The sequence below is a fragment of the Vulpes lagopus genome, chromosome 6 (genome assembly GCF_018345385.1).
Source record: "Vulpes lagopus strain Blue_001 chromosome 6, ASM1834538v1, whole genome shotgun sequence".
Lineage (NCBI taxonomy): Eukaryota > Metazoa > Chordata > Mammalia > Carnivora > Canidae > Vulpes > Vulpes lagopus.
This window is the reverse complement of record NC_054829.1, coordinates 92,038,003-92,058,865: the sequence shown is the minus strand read 5'-3', so window position 1 is coordinate 92,058,865 and position 20,863 is coordinate 92,038,003. Positions and strand designations below refer to the sequence as shown.

Below are 20,863 nucleotides of genomic sequence, written 5' to 3'. Positions count from 1 at the left end.
TGTCTCCCTATAACTTTGTGGGGTTTTTTTTTTTAGATTTTATTTATTTATTCATGAGAGACAGAGAGAGAGAGAGAGAGAGACACATAGGCAGAGACATAGGAAGAGGTAGAAGCAGGCTCCATGCAAGGAGCCCAATGTGTGACTTAATCCCAGGACTCCGGGATCACACCCTGAGCCAAAGGCAGACGTTCAACCCCTGAGCCACACAGGCATCCCAAGTTTCCCTATAACTTTGAATCTTTGATTCAAAACATGACTTTGAAATAATAAAACATCATCGTTCCTTTTTGCATGTGGCTACTATTAAATGCACATAAATAATATTAATATGCCTTATTTTTTAATATGAAAGTATTTAATCTCTTCATTGGTTTCTGCTGCAACATAGTTTTCTCAATGGCCTCAATAATTTTTTTTTTTTTGGAATTGTGGAAAGAAATTCCAATGCAGTAGAAAGACAAAACAAAACTAGATTAGATTGAATTAGATGTCTGGTCTTGCTTTTTCTAGTAAACTAAAGACTTTTGGGGAAGCCATTCAACCCACAAAACACAGGTATTAGATACATAAGATAGAGATGTTTCACCTAATGGCTGTTGATTTTTCCCTGATTCTGTCATCCCTCAGAAATGTTTGGGATGGATGAAAAAAATGTGCCTACTTAGAAAAAGTCGGGTATGTTTAGGAATGAACAAAATATTCATACATCTATTTGTAATGTATATACAGTTAATACAATGATAAGAAACAAAGAGAATATATAGAAGAGTTTGTTGTATAATCAGTTTATCTAATACCAATAGAACAGCTAGAAAAGATACAACATCTAAGAGCCAGAGACTTTTTGCTTATTTGTAAGAGACTGAGGGTGCTTGAATCACAGAAGAAGAAAGATGAAATAGAAATTAATATGATTTTCACCATAAAAATCACAAGGGATAAGAATCCAGTACCTGAATTATAATTGTTTTGTTTGTCCCAAGAATAATTTCCCAGTTTCCAATTTTCTTTGGTAAGAGAAAATATCTATTAATATAACACTTTCTGTATGGGAGATAGAATTATAACAATTTTTTCACAATCTTAACAGATAGTGTCTCCTATTTAATGAAAGCACACTTATTCAAATCTTATTATTATTTCAAATGGCTGCAATCAGATATTCTGAAATGCATTAGCCTGGAACTGAAAGATTCCCATCTCAGCTTGGGATATAGATTCATATCAAACTTGAATGAATCTAGAGAAGAAATTCTCAAATAAAGCATTTCAAATACATTTCCATTTAAACCCACAAAAATGTCTTTTATTCAGGTACTCCAAGGCGATAGAACTTTCCATAGCTTCTGATTAAGAATTACTTGAAAACATTTTCAGTAGATAAGTACTTTTCTCCTTATGAGCATTAAGTGACTTTCTCAGAATGATTATAAAATTCAGCTAGATGCATTCATTTTATTAATTAAACATATCAAGGCATAATCTATATTAATCCAAGATATTTTTAGAATTCTTGTTTAATGAGATTCATTTCTCACATTTGATTATTTAAAAAATTTGCAGAAATGCTATTTTACTGTTACAATGAAATGTAATAACCCTGATGAGATATATTTATTAAATATTTTAAAATCAAAGTTCACTGTCAGTAAGTGTAAAAGCCCCTTATTGCATCTAAATTACTGTGATTAATAAAAGTGTCTCTAATTAACTAAGAACATCTCCATTTCCAAACATTTATTTTCCATATTGGAAAAAAAACTCTACAAACTTAGCTCTCAATACAGCTTTGATAGATTATTTATTAAATCCATAAATAATTTGCTAGAAAGACATTTAAGGTCCTGGTGAAATGCTGACAATTTTAAGTAAAAAAGCAAAACAAAAACAAAAACAAAACCAGTTCTTCAAAATAATATTTGCAGCCTTATCAAGAAGAGTGGAGGTAAGCAAGGTAAATAGTACAATTCAGGGAACATGTATCAGCAACATCTAAATGGCATGAACACGATTGATGATAATATACTAATATGTATCTTAGTAATAATGCTTTGTTTTGGAATAAAAATATTTTACTATCACTTTGAAAAACTGTCTATCTCAATTCTTTAGGGTGTGACATTTGAAATTATATATATTTAATGACTTAAGTTTCTATTAAAGCTGCAAACCAGAGTAAGAAGAAGACATGGCCTATTCTGTTAGTTTTTAAAAATCTTTATTACCTCTTCAATCATTAATATACTTTTTTAATGGTCAGTAAACATTTGGGATTCAGCAATACTACTAATCCCAAAATATAAACAAAACAATATGAGTATTTGTATTTCAATAAGATACTGTTAATATGAAAATCTCTAACTGTAAATTAGTTTACATTAATTACTTATTCATAAAATCTAAGTAACTAATTTTTCTGTGGAAAAATAAAAATATATTATTTGTAAAAATTAGAACAAATAAATTTATAATTTTTAGAAATTTTTCTTCAGAGTTCTTACTTTCAAACTTTCACCAAAGGAAATCATCTAAAGACACATTTCATATGTTAAAAATAATTTTTGTTATGGCAAGAATTTTGAGGTTTATTATGTATGCAAAATTGCCACACTGCAAAATTAGATATTTTTTATCTAATCTAAAATTGGAATGCTTAATAAGCAAAGCTACAGATTAATTCAATCATGGTACAGTTCTACTTCAAATAAAATAAGATATATTTATATCTTATAAATATATCTATATTTATGAAATAAATTGTATATTCTGGTGTCATGGAAAGTATTTGGAAATAAATTGTTTAGCTGTTTTTAAGAAATAGCTCTTCAGAATACTTTATGAATGCAAGATAGTATAGGAATGAATCATGAAATGCTAGGTCTAGAGGACAGACTCTATTACAAATCAGTGGCAAGAAAACTTTTATCTTCAAAGTCTAAATTACTTGTATACTTCTGACAAACTTTCAGAAATTATTTCTCTTCTCTAAGTACAAAGAGAGTTAAAAAAATAAAACTTCTAAAACTAAACTTTTATTTTTTCTGATTGTGATAGCATTCCATGCCCTTTGCAGAAAATCCAGAAAATATAGGAAACCATAGAAAATAAAGTAACAATAGTAGTAGCCTATAATGTCACTATTTCAAGATTATCAATCTAAATAACTACAAAGAAATTTTAAATATAAAATATTTAAATACTGAACTCTACAGTTAAATTGGAATAGATAATACTATATTTCATTTTTCATAGCTGGAAATCAATGTTTATTGTATGCATGAACATATGGTTGCATAAACTTTTTAAAAAGGGCATTATTAAAGAGAAAAATATTAATTTTCAGAAATACTTATCATCAGGTAAATAAGGACATGTTTACATTAATGACTGGTATGGGCTTATGATCTCAGTAAAAATACTTTGCATTTTAATATCCTCCCCTCAAAAACCAGGAGTATAATGAAAAACATGGTGTCCATTCACAACCATATGTTAATAGTCTCCATGCTTTTGGGGATGACGATCAGTTGCCAAATAACATATGCTTATCTTTAGCACAGTCAATATATATTTTGCTTTTGGCACACATATCATTGATTTCTGCCCTTTGGAAATGCAACAAATTGTATTAGTTGTTTTTATTGCAATATACCATCTTTTTGTCAAGAAGGAAACTTGGTAGGAAACATATTCAAATTGATAGCAGAGATGTAAAATGGGGCAACCGTTTATACATCCAGCCAACCCAAAGTCTCAAAAAAGTTTTTCTTAATAATGTAGTTTCTATTCTAAAGAAATGAATAAATATGAATCTCCATTTTCTAATTACTGTAGAACAACCTAATTTGGACTAAAGTCTTAATGGTGTTTGACTAGCTTTAGTGTATCAGGTGTCTGGGCCATGAAGGAAAATAAAATTATGGGGTTGGAGAGGGAAGACATATAAGAGGCAATACAATCAGCAGTCACTAGAAACCATGATTACAATTTCAATTATTCATCACTGATATCAACACAATATTCGTTAGTTTGAATGAAGGTCACCAAACAAATAAGTTATGAAGACTCTATTAGCAAATTTGGTGAGATTATGTGCCCAGACTATTTAAATTTTTATAATCATTCCAATAAATAAAACCTAGTTCCTGTTGAAGGAGAATTTATAATCCCCTGAAGTCCAGACAGACTTGAGGGAATAAGAGATATTTAATCAAATATTTTAACTGACTGTGGAGAAATTCAGAGGAGAGAGAAAGTAAATAATTTGAGATGCACTGACAAACCTGTGGGATTATGACTTAACTGAATTTACCATAGCATCAGTCACTCTACTACAAAGCAGTCAGTTATGAATTTCCAACATAGGCGGACAAAGGATTTACACTGTGTGATCTCATCTTGTCACTGTTTTCCCATTCATGCAACCTCTTTGAAATAAATCTTTGATATCTGCCACTTAAAGTTTAATCATACAGTGAGAACTTGGAAAAAGATTACATATGACATATGAACAAATGTTTCTCAATTCTATGTATTCTTCATTTAGATTTCCTTAATGATTATTGCTTGGGTAGTGGGTCTTGGACATTAATCACCATTTGTGGCTGAAACTAGAAATGAGGTTGTTCGGTGCCTAGTATATACTACCACACTGTGTATTTGAATTTGGGCTAGATTAGAGTTTTATTGGTGGTGTGTGTGTTTACAAGTGTGTGCGTGTGTGTGGGTGAGTAAGGCAGATTCCAACGTGTCTCACTGTGGGTGCTGTCCAACAGAGTAAAAGGAAACCCAACCTTGCCTCCTGTGTATCAGATATGGTCTTGAACTCTTAACTCAGGATGTGGACTGGAGATGAACCACACATTCTGAGTCTCTTTATGAGTACATACAGATCTAAACATTTCCTGGGAGTCTACATGCCAATAGCAGCTACTTTCCTCAAAATAAGTCTTTCCCTCAAAAGTAGAAAAGTAATCTATACCAACCAAATAATCCAGATTTTGTAGTCCTTCCTAAAAAGTTCTTGATTTTATTTCCACCAAGATTTGGGATGGGAATTATACCCTATCAGGCTTCTTTGCCCCATGCTGGAGAAGTCACTATCATCCATTTCACTAAAAAGTTAGCTCCTGTTCTCTCCAACAGGCTGTATATGTTGCTTGCCTGAAGCAAGACTCCCTCAGAAATCCTCTCAATTCAGGCAACAACTAACTCCTCTAGAAAGGTCAGAGTAACTCTAAACATCATTGGATACAACTGTCATTTTCTCTTCTATGTAATAATATTACATGAGCTTCCTTCAAAGCAGAAATGATCTAGTCCACAGTACTTATTTTTCAGGAGTGCAGAGCTGTCCTATACTTCAGGAAACTGCTGAGGCTAATAATTTTAAGGCTCTAACACACTGGACATTTTGTAAGGTACTAGATTGAAGATCACATTACTTTGTGGTGCAAAATATTTTCTTGAAGACACAGCAAAATAAAGCTGATGGAGCTAAATTTATCATGATTGTGTATTATATACAAAGGAGGGTGGGAGGGGAAAAAAGCTGTTGTATTCACAACACATTGTCAATTCACAGCATTTTCTAGGTTCTCTTGATAGAAACCTTCTAAGATATAAATTCATAGTTAGAAACATGACAGTAAATAGGGTGGTGGATTTTCCAATAATGGGCTTAATTATAAAGATTGGTTTTATGCAGGCTATTTTAGCTACCAGATTCTCTGCTATTAGCTTCCCATCAAATTGTATATGGTCCCAAGTCTTGATTAACAGACATGTAGAATTTTAGAGTCAGAAAGAACATTAAATGAAACAAAAAAGGTTAATGTTTCATGCTATCACTGTGATTGTCATATATAATGCTCTGTCAATCACATCTAAAATGAATTACATTCCCCACCTTACATGGAAATTTCTAGTCAAAATAGTAACTAAACTGCATTTCTTCTATTGGCCTTAAAAATGAATTACATAAAAAAAATGAATCACATAGTTACTGCCCTTACAAACTGACATCATTTTAATTATTCCTCAATATGTAACCTACAAAATAGTTTCACTTACTCCTCATACCCTTCTTAAGAGATAGGTATTATTATTATTCACATTTTATAGGCAAAAATATTGAGACTGGCTAGGTTTAGTGGTCCTAAGATCACAGTCAGAATTTCAACCGAGGTGTATTTGACAGCCAAGGCTATGCACTTTTCCACATTACAACATACTGAAACTAGCCTAGTAGTTAGAAAGTAATCTTGATTCACAAATACCAATAATTCCCAATGACCTTACACTTTTGTGGGTCTTTCCCTTTTGCTTAGAAAAATTAACCTATTTGTTTGGAATAATCAATCCATTAGTTCCCTATGCTCTATGAATTTCTGAAAATAAAGTATATATAATCTTACTTAACCCCTAAAATAATTGGATATATTTTTGGTGGCCAAGTGGACAACTCTGCTAAGGATTGAGGATACAGTGATGGAAAGGGTATGATCACACATTCATTTTCTAATGTGGCATGTCAGCAATTAGTTTATGTGCATATACTTATATTTTTAATTAGAATTAAAATATGGCTGCTATATTTATAGATGCAGAGAAGAATCTCATAGATGATCATGTTAGTCTGTGCAGGAATTCATTAGTTCATTCACTAAATACTTAGTGAGCATCTACTATATGCATGCATTAAAGGACAGAGGAAGAAATAGACAGTCTTGTTTCACTGACATTGTAATGGGAAAAACTTATTGTAAATAAGTATTGCATTACATTTTTGTGTGGGCACATATAGATTCTATATACACATATATGCAGACTGTATGTATACTCATGTATATGCGTATAATTTCAGTGAGCAAAAAGTGCTTTAAGGAAACATAAAGCAAGGAAATATGAAAAAGTAAATGCTATTTTAGATATTGCAGAACCAGAATACAAATACAATGTTGAAGAATACCAGTACAACATTTAATCATTGGCTATTTGAAAGTAAAACTGTTCTTTACTTTTCTAAGTGCAAGACTGTAAAATATTTTAGTTTATTAAAAGTGGACCAATCTCAAAATTTATAATGCCCTTTGCAAAAACAGTACATTAAGTTTTCCCAAGAATACAAAACTATAGTTTTTATATTTGAGAATTTAATGTAGGAGAATCTGAGTACAGATTCCAAACCTATCTGAGACACAATTATACCTAGGAGCTACAATATCTCTGCTGTACCATTTTATTTCATCAGCTTACACGAGAAAACAATTTTATGAGGATACTAAGCATAACTATGCAATTAAGATTGGTTGTGAAATCAGTTTCAATTTATTTTTTTTCCTGGCCTTATTTTCCTGTTTGTGGTAAAGTTCATAGACATTAGGTCTAGATTATTAAATTTTAATGCTAGAACTCCATCTCCGCAATAAAAAGTGAGTAGCATTGGCTAAACCACACCAAACAAACAACACTTCAGACACATAAGCAAAAACAAAACAACAACAAAAAAGCAACTATTGTGGAGAATTTCTCTTCTAAGGAAAAAAACACAGATTGACTCTTTACATTAAAGTTGTATTTTAATCTTTTTAATACATTCTAATAGGTTTAGTTTTAGGAGGTTGGATATGATGTTATTATTTCTCTTTTTGGAAATATTGCATTTTGATGAACAGAAAAAAGAACAAACATTCTTGGAGAAAGTTTAAGAATATAGAAAACCTTGATGATTTAAAAATTTGGCTGTGAGATTTACCTAAGTTTATCTTCAAGGGTACGGTGTCTAATACCTTGAATGTACCATCTACTGAATGAAACACCACCTTACATCAAAGTAAAAGAACATGTAAAAAAATATCAAAGCAGAAAAGCTCTTTGTTTTGATCAACATCAGTGAAAATTAGATAATTCTTTTTACCTTCATTCTCACCCCAAATTCAGAAAAATGAAACTTCCACTCATACACTGCCAAGAGAACTGAGACTAGTCCAAAATTTGGGACTTGGTAAATCTCACATTCAAATCCAAACAGACACAAGCCTGTTAGTTTATGAGAGCTGACAGTCCCCCTGCTCGAAGTGATAAGGCTTCAGGCATTGTATACACTTAGCCATTGGCAGCAGAATAAACACTGACAACTTGACAGTTCATCAATTGGAAATCCATTCACTCTTTTTGATACATGGGGATACTGGGAATGGAACTTTAATTTTAGACACATCTGAGTAAATCTGTATTGTAATTATTTGCATAGTAATGCTTTCCCTTGATAGTATCTCTGAAGACATTGTGTATATGTGTTAATGTCCATATGAAAGAACTGTCCCATTTATAAATGGAGCTAGCAATCCACAAACTTATTCACAATACTCTTAAAATTATTTAAGAGGTTGATTTAGAGTTTTATAAATTCAGTAATTAGTTAAAATCATAGTTTGGTAGAAAAACATTTCTGTTATAACAACAAATAAAAAAATTAAAATAATACAACACTTTTCTGACAACAATGTAAAAGGTCTGTAAACATTATGGTACCTTTCCCATAAAATCTATATAATTCCAGTGCACTGGAGTGTTTCAATCCAATTTGACAGAGCAAAGAAGCATAAATAATTACAGAAGTGCTCTAATATTACTTAAAAATAAAGTAGGCATAATTTGAAGTATATGCTTTGTTGTTATGTGAGTGGCATAGATGACACATTATATGGACTTTGAATTCAGAGAAGAGCGAAGTAACTACATTGATCTTGGAACTAAATTGGTCTTCAAAGGCTAAATGAAGCCCACCTCTGCCACCCTCACAACCATGACTTTTTGAGCATCTGGAATCCACTCAACCCTCTGAATCATGAATTTAGATGTCTCTTTCCTTAAACACAACTTCCTGGCTCTGAAGTTCTTTCATTTAATATAAGTCAATATACAGGATCTTCAGACTTATTGAGGGCTGTATTCTCTCAAGCCATATTTTCGGCCTGTTGTTCAGACATCTCTCCTGTCTTCATTACCATATACATCGAATTTAGATTTAATGATTTGCCATTACACTGTCTATATCCTTACTCACTGCATCATTGTACTGCTATCAAAAACAACAAATAAAAGCAATCTGATAAAATCTCAATCTTATATTAATTCAAATGCATTCTGATCACTGAATGCTGTTGGACAAAAACATATAACTGTAACTGTGAAATTAGGGCTGCGATGAAATCTGAAACCCCCAAGAGCCAACAGCATTGCCTGGCAAATTTTCCACGTTTCTTAACTAACCCTCTCTTCTGTTTGCTATAGGAAGTATTTCAAAACTTATTCACCATCGTTAAGCTCTCAACCTCATCATATCTAATGTTTTCTGCTACATTTGCCCTCCTAGCAGATAACCTCATCTCTCATTTCTCCAAGAAAAGTTAGTATTTCTTAACAATAGTCTTAACTTCCCAATACCACCAGTGAAGACTTGCTTACATTCACACCATTCTTTCCTTACTCCCTCCCTCCATTATTCTGGAAAATGATGTCTTCCATGCCTACGATTAAGCACTCCATCTAACTGGATCCAATCCTCTCTATTTCTCCCAGACTTCTAGCAATGATCACCTTTGTTTCTTTATCTTCTTTCTCTTCCTCTCTACTGGCTCAATCTGAGGATTCAAACACACTCAAGTTTCTCACATTCTGGAAGTTTGTCCTCTCAATTTCATGAAGCCATTTAATCATCACTCTTATAGCCAAATGGGTGGGCTAAAACAATATTTATGCTTACTTCTTTTACTTGTAACCTGACTTTTTACCTTTTGATTTGTTGGGTTTTCAACATACGGCATTACAACTCCACTGAGACTTCCTTCAAAAGTGACATTTGATATTTGACAAGTAGCTAAGTAATAGAAACTCCAAAGAAAGATACATTCCTTTTTGCTATGAAGCCACGAGCATTTTCATTTTCTGAATCTTCAGTTCTATTTATGCTAAAATTACTTTATGATTCTATGTTAATTACATTATGTATTTTTTTCCATCTGACTCTAGATAAATGTAGCTAGTTCTTATTACTAAAGAGATATGATTGAAGGTAGATTTTCCCTAACAGTTTTGACAACCCTGAAGCTAAACCTAGTGAAATGATATTGTCAATATGCTGAAAAAATAAACCTAATAATTTAAATTTCTGTGTCTAAGGGAAATACACTTAAACAAAAGGATGAAATAAAGACATGTTTGGATAAACAAAAACTCAGGAATCTGACCACAAGAAAACCACCAATAAAAGATATTTTAAAAGCTATACCTCAAGAAGAAGAAAAGCAATTCTACATACAGATACAAGAGGACAGTAGAACAAAAAAGTGGAAAACATATGGATAGGTGTAAATAAATGTTATTGTACAAAATAGTATTGATAATGAAATAAAAAAAGACAGCATTAAAAACATGGCAAAATAACCTATAATTTAAGACATAGATACATTGACTAAATGGAATTAAAATATTGTAAGTATGTTTATTATCTGAAAGGAGGACAAAGATATTGATTACATGTTGATAAATTAAGTATGCTGGAAATTCTAGCAGAACTATTAAATAAGTCAAAACAGAACACATAGTTTGTAAATTAGTAGAGGTGAAAAGAGGAAAGTGAAATATATCTATATCTATATATCTATATATCTATACATATATATCTTCTACATACACACATATTATCCAAAAGAAGGTAAGAAAACAGAATAAAAGTACCTAGAATAGCCAAAACAAATAGAATGTACAAAAAGGTAAAATGTACAAAGTAGTGGACTTAAAGCATTCATATAAATACATGTTCTGGTTTTTAGAAATCAAAGCCAAATTAGTGTCAAATTATTGATTATACATTAAAAGTATATTTTTAATAAGAATTATGTGTGGAACAAAAGAATTCAGAAAAATTGAAAGTGAAAGGATAGTACAAATGCCATCCAAATAGTAATGGAAAGAAAGTTGGTTTAGCTATATTAATAGCAGACAAGATATTTTTCAGGGAAGAAAGTAGTATTAGAAGTAGAAGTATTTATAATAATAATTTTTAAAGTGCTTATCACCAAATAAAACTATTCAAAAATTAAAATAAGTTCATATCTGGAAAGGTTTCAGATATTTAAAAAGGTATTAATAATTTTATGCCAATACACATAAAAATAAAAGATCATAAAATAAAACTTCCTGAGTTGACAAGAATTAGAAAATATGGCTTTTATTTATTTTTTTAAATTTACCATGGAAAGTAGAACTAGTCATTAAAAAGAAAAATCCCACATAGAAAATTCTAGGTCCAGCTGCTTCATTAGGTTACCTATCAAACACTCAAAGAAGAAATTCTTCTACTTTTGTATAACTCATAGAAAATAGAGAATGCCCTCACCATCACATTTTATGAGGGCAATATGACCTTAGTATTAAAATCCATGTAATACATCACATTAATAAGAGAAAGGATAAAAATGGTATGATCATTTCAATACATGCAGAAAAAGCATTTGACAAATCATAACAGCATGATAAAAACTCCCAATAAAGTAGGTTTGGAGGGAACATATCTCAACATAATAAAGGCCATATATGAAAAACTCACAGCTAATACTAAAACTAAGAGCTTTTCCTCTATGGTCAGGACAGAACAAGCATTTGTATTCTCACCACTATTATCTAACATAGTACTGGAAGTCCTAGCCACAGCAATCAGACAACAAAAAGAAATAAAAGTCATCCAAATCAGCAAAGATGAAGTAAACCATTCACTATTTGCATATGGCATGATACTCTACATAGAAAACCCAGAAGATTCCACCAAAAACCTACTAGAACTGAAATATGAATACAGTAAAGTATCAGGATACAAAATCAACATATATAAATCTGTTGCATTTCTATACACCAATAATGAAGCAGCAGAAAAAGAACTAAAGGAATCAATCCCATTTATAATTACACCAAAAACAATAAGATACCTAGGAATAAACCAAACCAAAGGGTGAAAGACTTATGCTCTGAAAACTACAAAACACTGATGAAAAAAATTAAAGATGACACAAAGTAATGGAAAAACATTCTATGCTCATGGATTGAAAGAATAAATAATGTTAAAATGTCTATACTACCCAAAACAATGTACATATTTAATCCAATCCTTATCAAAACACCAAAAGCATTTTTTACAGACCTGGAACAAACAATCCTAAAATTTGTATGGAACCATGAAAGAATCTGAATAGCCAAAGCAAAGCTGGATGCATCACAATTCCAGACTTCAAGTTTTATTACAAAGCCATAGTGATCAAAACAGTATGGTATTGGCAAAAAAATAGACATATAGATCAATGAGATAGAAGAGAAAACTCAGAAATGAACCCACAATTATTGGTCAATTAATCTTTGACTAAGCAGGAAACAGTATACAACGGGGAAAAACACTCTCTTCAACAAATGGTATCAGGGAAAACTGGGCAACAACATGCAAAATAATGATACTGGATCACTTTCTTATATGATATACAAAAATAAATACAAAATGGGTGAAAAACCCTAAGTGTGAGACTTGAAACCATAAAAATCTGGGAGAACACAGGCAGTAACCTCTTCAACACTGGTTGTAGCAACTTCTTTCTAGCTATGTCTCCTCAGGCAAGGGAAACAAAAGTAAAAATAAACTTTTGGGACTTCATCAAAATAAAAATCCCCTGCACAGTTAAGGAAACAATCAAGAAAACTAAAAGGCAATCTTTAGAATAAGAGAAAGTGTTCAAAAATGATATTTTTGATAAAGGATTAGTGTCCAAAATACATAAAGAACATCTAAAACTTAACACCAAAAAAACACAAATAAGCCAGTTAAAACATGGGCAGAAGACATGAGTAGATATTTTTCCAAAGAAGACATACAAATGGCCAACAGACACATGAAAAGATGCTTAACATCACCTATCATCAGGGAAATACAAACCAAAACTATGATGAGATATCACCTTACACCTGTCAGAATGGCTAAACTCAACAAAACAATAAACAACACGTGCTGGGGAGTATATGTAGAAGTGGAAACCCTCCTACACTGTTGTGGAAATGCAAATTGGTATGGCCACTCTGGAAAGGCAACATGGACACTCCTCAAGAAGTTAAAAATAGAACTACCCTATGATCAGCAACTGTACTAGTAGGTATTTATCCAAAGGATACAAAAAAATACTTATTCATAGAGGCCCACATACTCTGATGTTTATAGCAGCATTATCTACAATAGCCAAATTACGTAAAGAGTCCAAATTTACATTGACTAATAAATGGATAAAGAAGATATAGTATATATACGCAATGGAATATTTTTTAATGCAATGGAATATTACTTAGCCATAAAAAAGAATGAAATCTTGCCATTTGTATCTATGTGGATAGAACTAGAATGTATTGTGCTAAGAAAAATAAGTCAGTCAGAGAAAGAAAAATACCACATTATTTCACTAATACCACATTATTTCACTAATATGTGGAATGTAAGAACTGAAACAGACGAACATAAGGGGGAAAAGAGATAGGCAAACCATAAAACAGACTCTTACTGTAAAGAATAAACTGAGAATTGCTGGAGGGGAAGTGGGTGGGGGCTGGGTTAAATGGATGATGGGTATTGAGGAGAGCACTTGCTATGATGAGCACTGGGTGATGTATGTAAGTGATGAATCCCTAAATTCTATACCTGAAACCAATATTACAATGTATGTTAACTAACCAGAATTCAAATAAAAACTTGAAAAAAGAATTAGCATACTCCACTTCAATGAGCAATTAATCACACTATTGTTCAATGCAAGGGGTATGAAGAAATAAATTTCAAATTTATTTGAGGTGTACCTCTATAAGTGTTAACAGTCAGGAGAGATGGCTGTGGCAACTGAAAGTTAACCTCCAGGTGCCAGTGGAAATGCAAAAAGTCCCTTGATGGTAGAGTGTACTGGTAGAGAATTATGGCACTGGTGTTGATAGGCAAGACAATTTTTTAAAATTAATTAATTAACTAATTAATTAATTATTTGGTTGGTACTGGGAAAAGAGTCATCTTTACCAAGCAGAGGTTACTTGCCCCACAGTATTCAGAGAGCAATTTTTCCAAGTTTTTATTTAAGTTCCAAGTCAGTTTACGGTGTAATATTAGTTTCGAGTGAGGATTTGGTGATTCACCATTTACATACATCACCCCATGCTCATCATAACAAGTGCCCTCCTTAATACCCATCCCCCCTCACCCACCTCTCCTTCAGTAACCCTGTTTGTTGTCTATAATTAAGAGTCTGTGAAAACTAAATGGAATTTTAATAATTTAAATATACATATATATTTATAACTCCTAAAATGAATTATAAAAACAAAAGGCAAAAAAATAAAAAATAAAAAATAAATAAAACAAATAAAAACAAAAGGCAACCCAAAAGAACATGTCCAAAGGACTTGAATGGGCAATTAATTCAAAAATGAAGTCTGAAGTGCGAAAAAATACAAGAAAATATGCATAGCCTTTTTATAATAGAGGGAAATGAAAACTGAAATTATGAAGATATATTAACATATACCCATACACCCAACATATACCCACTTAATAAAAATTTTGAAGTCTAATGAAACCAAAATTTGGAAGAACATAGGGCCATGAGAATTCGTTGCACTGTTGGTGGTATGAAAATTAGTAAATCTCTACAAAAATGGATTTGAGGTCATAGAGTAAAGTCTCAAGATATTTAACAATTCTACTCCTGGATACCAAAGCCACAGATATATATGCACAACTTCAAGAGTATATATCCAAGAATTTTCATAACAGTTTTGCTTATAATGATCTAAAATTAGAAACAGACCACAGTAGATGGTCACACATTCATTTGGTATACAGCAATACACTAATATGTAGAAATAAACTACAACTATATGGGATGAAAAAAATGATTAACACAAACAATGTTGAACATAACAAGATAGAAAAAAGAATATATGCAATATTGAATCATTCATAAGCTGAAATATTGGCAAAACTCAATTATGTTATTTAAGGATGCACATAGTGACAAAATCATATTTAAAATGTAAAGAGATGAGTATCATAAAATTCAGACTAGCAATTATGCCACTAAGAAGGGAGGCCAGGGATGTATCAGTATGTGGGGGTGGTTAGGATGCTTGATAGGTTCGATTTCTTGACTATAGTAATGGTTGTTTCCTTTCACATAATTCACTAAACTATCCTTATGTTTTATGCAGTTTTTATATGTCTCCTTTGTTTTGCTATAAAACAATAATTAAAAACACATTAAGGTTGTTTCCACTCCTCTCTAGCATAAATTTTCCAGGACGTTTTTTTATTGTGGATTATAATAATTCCTACCTTTGTCTCATCTAAATTTTTATTCTACTCTCAGCACTGGAGAGAAACACCTACTGAAGAACCTCTTATTCTCAATGCAGCCACCTTATACAGTTAGAAATTTACAGCTGTGAGGTATGGATGAACACTCAATTATCTTAGTTTTTTTCCTACCAAAAATATATAAAAATGGCAAATTCAAACTATAGAAAAGTTATTTCTGCAGGAGCTTTTATTTTCTCCTTGAGAAAGCTGTTGTACTAGTAATCCATAAAATATCTTTTATTGGCACTCATATTCTTACATGAGAACTGTAGTATAGAATAAGAGCTCATTTCCTACAAACCATTTTCTACTTATTGCATGACACACAGAACATGAACTACTGTAATGTCACAGTTTAGAGTAGACTTTTCCTCTTTCTATACGAAATTTATCAAAGCTCTTATTCTGATTTTGTGCCTAATACAAATTAAAACCAAGCAGTTATGCATTGTATAAATATTAAATTCATTACTTCATGAAAATTATTACTATAATGAATGGAAGATGATGCTAGTTCCCTAGGAGAGTATTAGATTACTTTCTTCCTTTAAATTATTCTAAAGCATAAATATAATTTATTGCTTAATATTCTGATAGCAACTTAAGGTCATTTAAATGCCTAATTCTCCCCTCCCCCCTTCTCTTTCAAAGTATGGGCTTAAATGCATACTGTAGATCATATGACATGGAGAAAAATCAAACAAAACTATAGTTACTTTAGGAAAAAACAGTATCAGTGTGTCTGGTCTTACTTTGCGAACACCTCGGCCAAGCTCTTCTCCATAGTTGGTTCCAAGAATTTCAAAATGGACATTGGGATTTCCTCCATTCTCTCCAAATTCTAATTCTCCAGTCAATCCACTGACTCCACCCTAAAGTAGAGAAAAGATACCAATGTAAGATTTCAGAAGAAGTTAAATAATAATAATAATAACAGCAATAATAATAACAACAACAATGAGAAGTGAGGAAGAAGGAGGAGGAGAAAAAGTGGTTCTAGGAATAGTATTTCCATCAACAAAATAAATATTATATCAAGCATTCAATTATTAATAGGCTATTTTTAAATAAATGTACGTAATAAATAGAACAATTGAAAGATAACCTTGAGAATAAGTTAATCCTCTCACCCATTTTACAAACAAGAGAATTTGTATGCAAAGAGTCAAATGACTACTCAAAGTGACACCACGGTAGAGCTGAGACTAAACTGCAAGCTAGGATTTTTGCCTCCATTGCTTGTGAAATGCATAGATCCATTAGTCAGAAAACAAGATGCTTTCAGAGAGCATAAAATCTACTCTGGAGACAAGTTTTGACAATATTCTTTCTCTAGCACAATTCTATTCTAATTTGATCTAAAATTATATCTGGGAATCTTAAAAGCCATGGTTTCTAACTTATTGGAGATTTATTTTTTCCTTCTTCTTTAAATATCTTCTCCAAATTAAAAAAAAAATTAAAAACGCTAAATTAGGCCTGAAATCTGTTTTCACTCTTAAATAGTAATGCTGGTTGTTGAGATTCTTTGGGAATTTCCAAACTTCATCTTTCATTCAACATGACAGATGTTCATTTCCCCAACAGATGGCAATGTGGGTCATACTTCTCTCTTTCTTGTTTACCACTCTTTTCTGTTTAGTTTATCAGCCTTCATATTATTTAGGATTTTACAAATGAAAATCATATTCCGAATCACTACTATATTAAAGCATTTTTAGTCAGAATTTCAGCCTGATAATCACATTTATTTGGGAAATTTAGATCTCCGTTTGTAAATTTCTTCAATTATCACTTCTATGATGTTGATATCCAACTATCTCTCTTTTTTTAATGTCTTTAAATATTTTTAAGGTTTAAAAAGTGTTTAAAGTTTGTGATTCCTACTAGGAAAACATTATCTGGATGAATACCCTAATGGCAAACCACTGTAGAATGTTTCAGTTGCCTGTAGGGCAGAGGGGTAGGGATTCTCTTCACAGCACCCCAGCTTTCTTCATGAGAAGGTCAGAGGTACACTGGTTTATATTATTGCGGCATCCATTAGGTGATCAAAGTTACTTTTCCTTCAGCAAGGGCTTAATTGTCAGAAGGGCATTATGCTTGACCTCCAAATTTGGCTGACAATTTACTCATGAGATTCATAACCTTTGGGTTGCTCTGATATCTTGACATATATGCTGGGTTGTAGGCTACATTCTGGAAGGCCACCATAACTTCTGGACCCTGCATGGCTGCAAGAACCTCTGGGTCACTCAGAATTTCATTGAGCCCAGGCATTTCTGCCATTCCAGGCATCCCCCCTGCTATTCCAGGCATTCCTCCAGGAAAATTACTAGGCATTCCCCCAGGAAAGCCACCTGGGAAAGAGCCTTACTGAGCTGTTAATTGTCGTCTGGCTTCTTCCACCCTCTGGGCTCTCTCATGTTCTTCCCGAGCCTTCTTAACCCTTTCTATTCTTTCTTTGATCTCTCGTTCTTCACGTTTTTGTTCATACTTTCTCCAATGTTCAGCAATTTTCTGGGCCCTCAGTTGAACTTCTTTCAGCATTGCACCAGCATCTTCTCATAATCCAGTTTACAAGCAAGGGCAAGATCATGTGCTGCTTCTTCCCAATGACCCAGAAGTCCATGTGCTTTCCTTCGCCACTTGTAAGGCTGAGCTGAATCAGGATTTATTTCAATAGCTCTGTCACAGTCTCGAATGGCAGCATTTGGCTTCTGTAATTTGATGAAGACACTGGCTCTCTTGGCGTACAAAATGGCCAAGTGATGATTCAGTTTGATGGCATCTTGTGAACAAGTCCATGACTTTCTGTAGTTCACCATCATTTAGGGCATCAATGGCAGCCACTTTTTTATCATTTGCCTGATCCATCATTCCTCGGTTATCTCTACATTTTCATCTCCCATTTCTTGAAGGGCATCAGTACTGGTTCAATCACACCTTCATTGTCAATTTCTAGATCATTTTCCTCACTTGATGCTTCGTCTGTCTTTATGTTTTCCTCCGCTTTCTTACTATCTGTTTTTTTTCCTTCTTGATATTGTCTTCTGATTTAGTTTTATGAGTAGCAGGTGGTATTTTACCCCCCATGCCCTCCACCCACTCCCGCAGGAAGCGCATTTGCTCGGTGTGCAGAACGCTCGGATCCTGCTTACACATTTTCACGAAGGCCCGAAGCTCGCTCACTCTGCAGGGTCGGCGGCCAGGCCCGGGGACCAGCTCAGCGTGACCGTGGGGAAGGCCCAGATAGATCTCATTTGCCATAACCTCTAATCCAACTTCTAGTCCTTTATGGCATGTTTTAGGCTGTTTGCTGTATCTTCGACTTCATCTGTGCCTTGTAGCCCATTGTATGACTCTACATTCATACCAGATATTCCGTAAAACCATTGCTTAATCATTAATTTCAATACTTATTTCATGTTTGCAATAGTAATAGTCAGCAAAACCGTTCCTCCACCACGATTTCTTTATAAGCCAGCTTCTCTTTAATTATCTTGTTTTATTAATAAAAATATATCTATGAATTTGATATGTCTATGCTCTTCTCATAGATGAGTTAGCAGTCAATAGCATGGGTTTTGGAGTTAGACTTCCTGAATTGAGAAATTGGGACAAAATCTACTTGCTGGTAAACCTGGCTAACTCATTTAATTTCTCAATAACCCCAATTTCTACATTTGTTAAACAGCAAAATAATAGTGCCTACCCCAGAAGGCTATTATTTGTCTTAAAATACCATATCCATAAAAAAATAGAAAAGTGCTTGAAAAGTGGTAAGAGCTTAATTACTGTCATCACCATCACCATTATCTACATGATTATTTCATTCTTTAATTTCAAAAACTTTTTAGTTCTGCCAGAAATTATAGACATACTCCTGGTCTTTTTCAACTAGTTTATTAGGGTTGCAAAACTTCATTATATGCTTGAATATTTATGTGGCTTTGGGAAATGTTTTTTTGCAAATTTTGACTCAATTACATTTTATTGATTAGTATTTGAGGAAAAAAGTGTTAGAGCAGCTGGTCTAAGATCCATTCACTTCTTTTACTGTTATGTGTGTTGTGGAGAAGGGGATGCAGGCCAGAAGGAGAAAAAAAAGAAAGAAGGTAAGTGAGTCTAATGTCCTTGTCACTAGAGCACCAGGTAGAGACTAGTAATATTTAATAGGAAGAATGGTCCTTATCTATAAAAGCTCTTAGCAGGATGTCCTGCGCTAAAAACTTATTGTAGTAAATAAACTCAGAATCTGTAGATTAATGGCTTATGGCTCCCTGGAAAATGTCCTGAAGCTTTATACTTTCTAGGGTAAAAATGGAGATATTTCATAATGTAAATGCTCTCTCTGAAGGTAAACTGATAAAACCTTCCTTGGCAACAGAATGTGTGTGTCCAATGTGGAAAGAAAGGATTCAGAGAGCCATGCAGAATGCCCCACAATCTCTCTCCTCTGGGCCTCTTGATTGCCTGTGTCTTTGATATGGACAAATTAACATATTATTGCAAGTCAATTTGGTCCTATACGTTCACTCAGTACTAACATCTCAAAGAATCCGATTATCGTTCAAGAATTTAGATCGGGGTAAGTATAGTGGATCTTATTATCATTAATACCTCTAAATGGCAAATAGTGTAGGAGTTTGATTGACAAGTACAGCTTATATTTCTACACCTAAGTTCAAACTATTGGTATTCAACAATCCTCTATTAGAGATTTTCTTGTCCCCATTCACACATCTACCCCAATAAGATCTCCTAATTACATCAGAGTTTAAATTTCTTAGTACTTTATTTCTAGGGAAAAAGAACAAAGAGAGTATATATAAATATGGTTACTATATTGCAAAAACGCTCTCCTCCTGAAATTTTTAAACTTTTGAACACTAGATTGCCTGGCACTCTATTATTATTCCCAGTCAGTACTCATATGGCCACACTAGGCCAATATTTTTATCCGTAGCTCATATCTGGTACTGAGCAACTTAGTCTGCTTAGATTGTATACAGGTACAAAGAAATCCTGTAAATCAGGGCATCTGCAGTTAGTTAACTGTGGCCTCCACTTTCCTTGTTCACCTTTTTGACTCTGTAATTTGTCTTCTTTGTGTTATATTCTTAATGAGCTGTTAGCATGCTTAATCTGTAAAACCTTCCCTCACAAAGATATAAGGGCTGCTTGAGAGGTTGGTATTTCAAGCAAATAAACCCAGTTCCTTGTTATCTGGCCCCAACTTAACCTCTCTGATTTTTGATTGCCTAAGATTATTCCCATGCTTTTGAGCTTTTTCTTTCTTTCTTTTTTTTCTTTTTTCATTTTTCATCTATCCTCAGATCAACTTTGAAAACTGAGCCTTGATAAAAATATGTTCTGGCCAGGTGGTAATGAGCAGTCATTATCTTTGTACATGCACAGTTGCAT

The 20,863-nt window shown here is 32.9% G+C and overlaps 1 protein-coding gene and 1 pseudogene across 2 annotated transcripts in view; both read right to left on the bottom strand.

Annotated features, from left to right (window-relative positions):
* Window positions 1-20,863, bottom strand: part of GRID2 (glutamate ionotropic receptor delta type subunit 2) — a 1,439,737-nt gene that overhangs the window by 482,886 nt on the left and 935,988 nt on the right. For both annotated transcript variants that reach the window (XM_041760141.1, XM_041760142.1), the window contains one exon: window positions 16,189-16,308. In XM_041760141.1, coding sequence (XP_041616075.1) covers window positions 16,189-16,308 — 120 coding nt within the window. The remainder of the gene's footprint in view (window positions 1-16,188; window positions 16,309-20,863) is intronic.
* On the bottom strand, window positions 17,534-18,706 carry LOC121493295 (annotated as a pseudogene).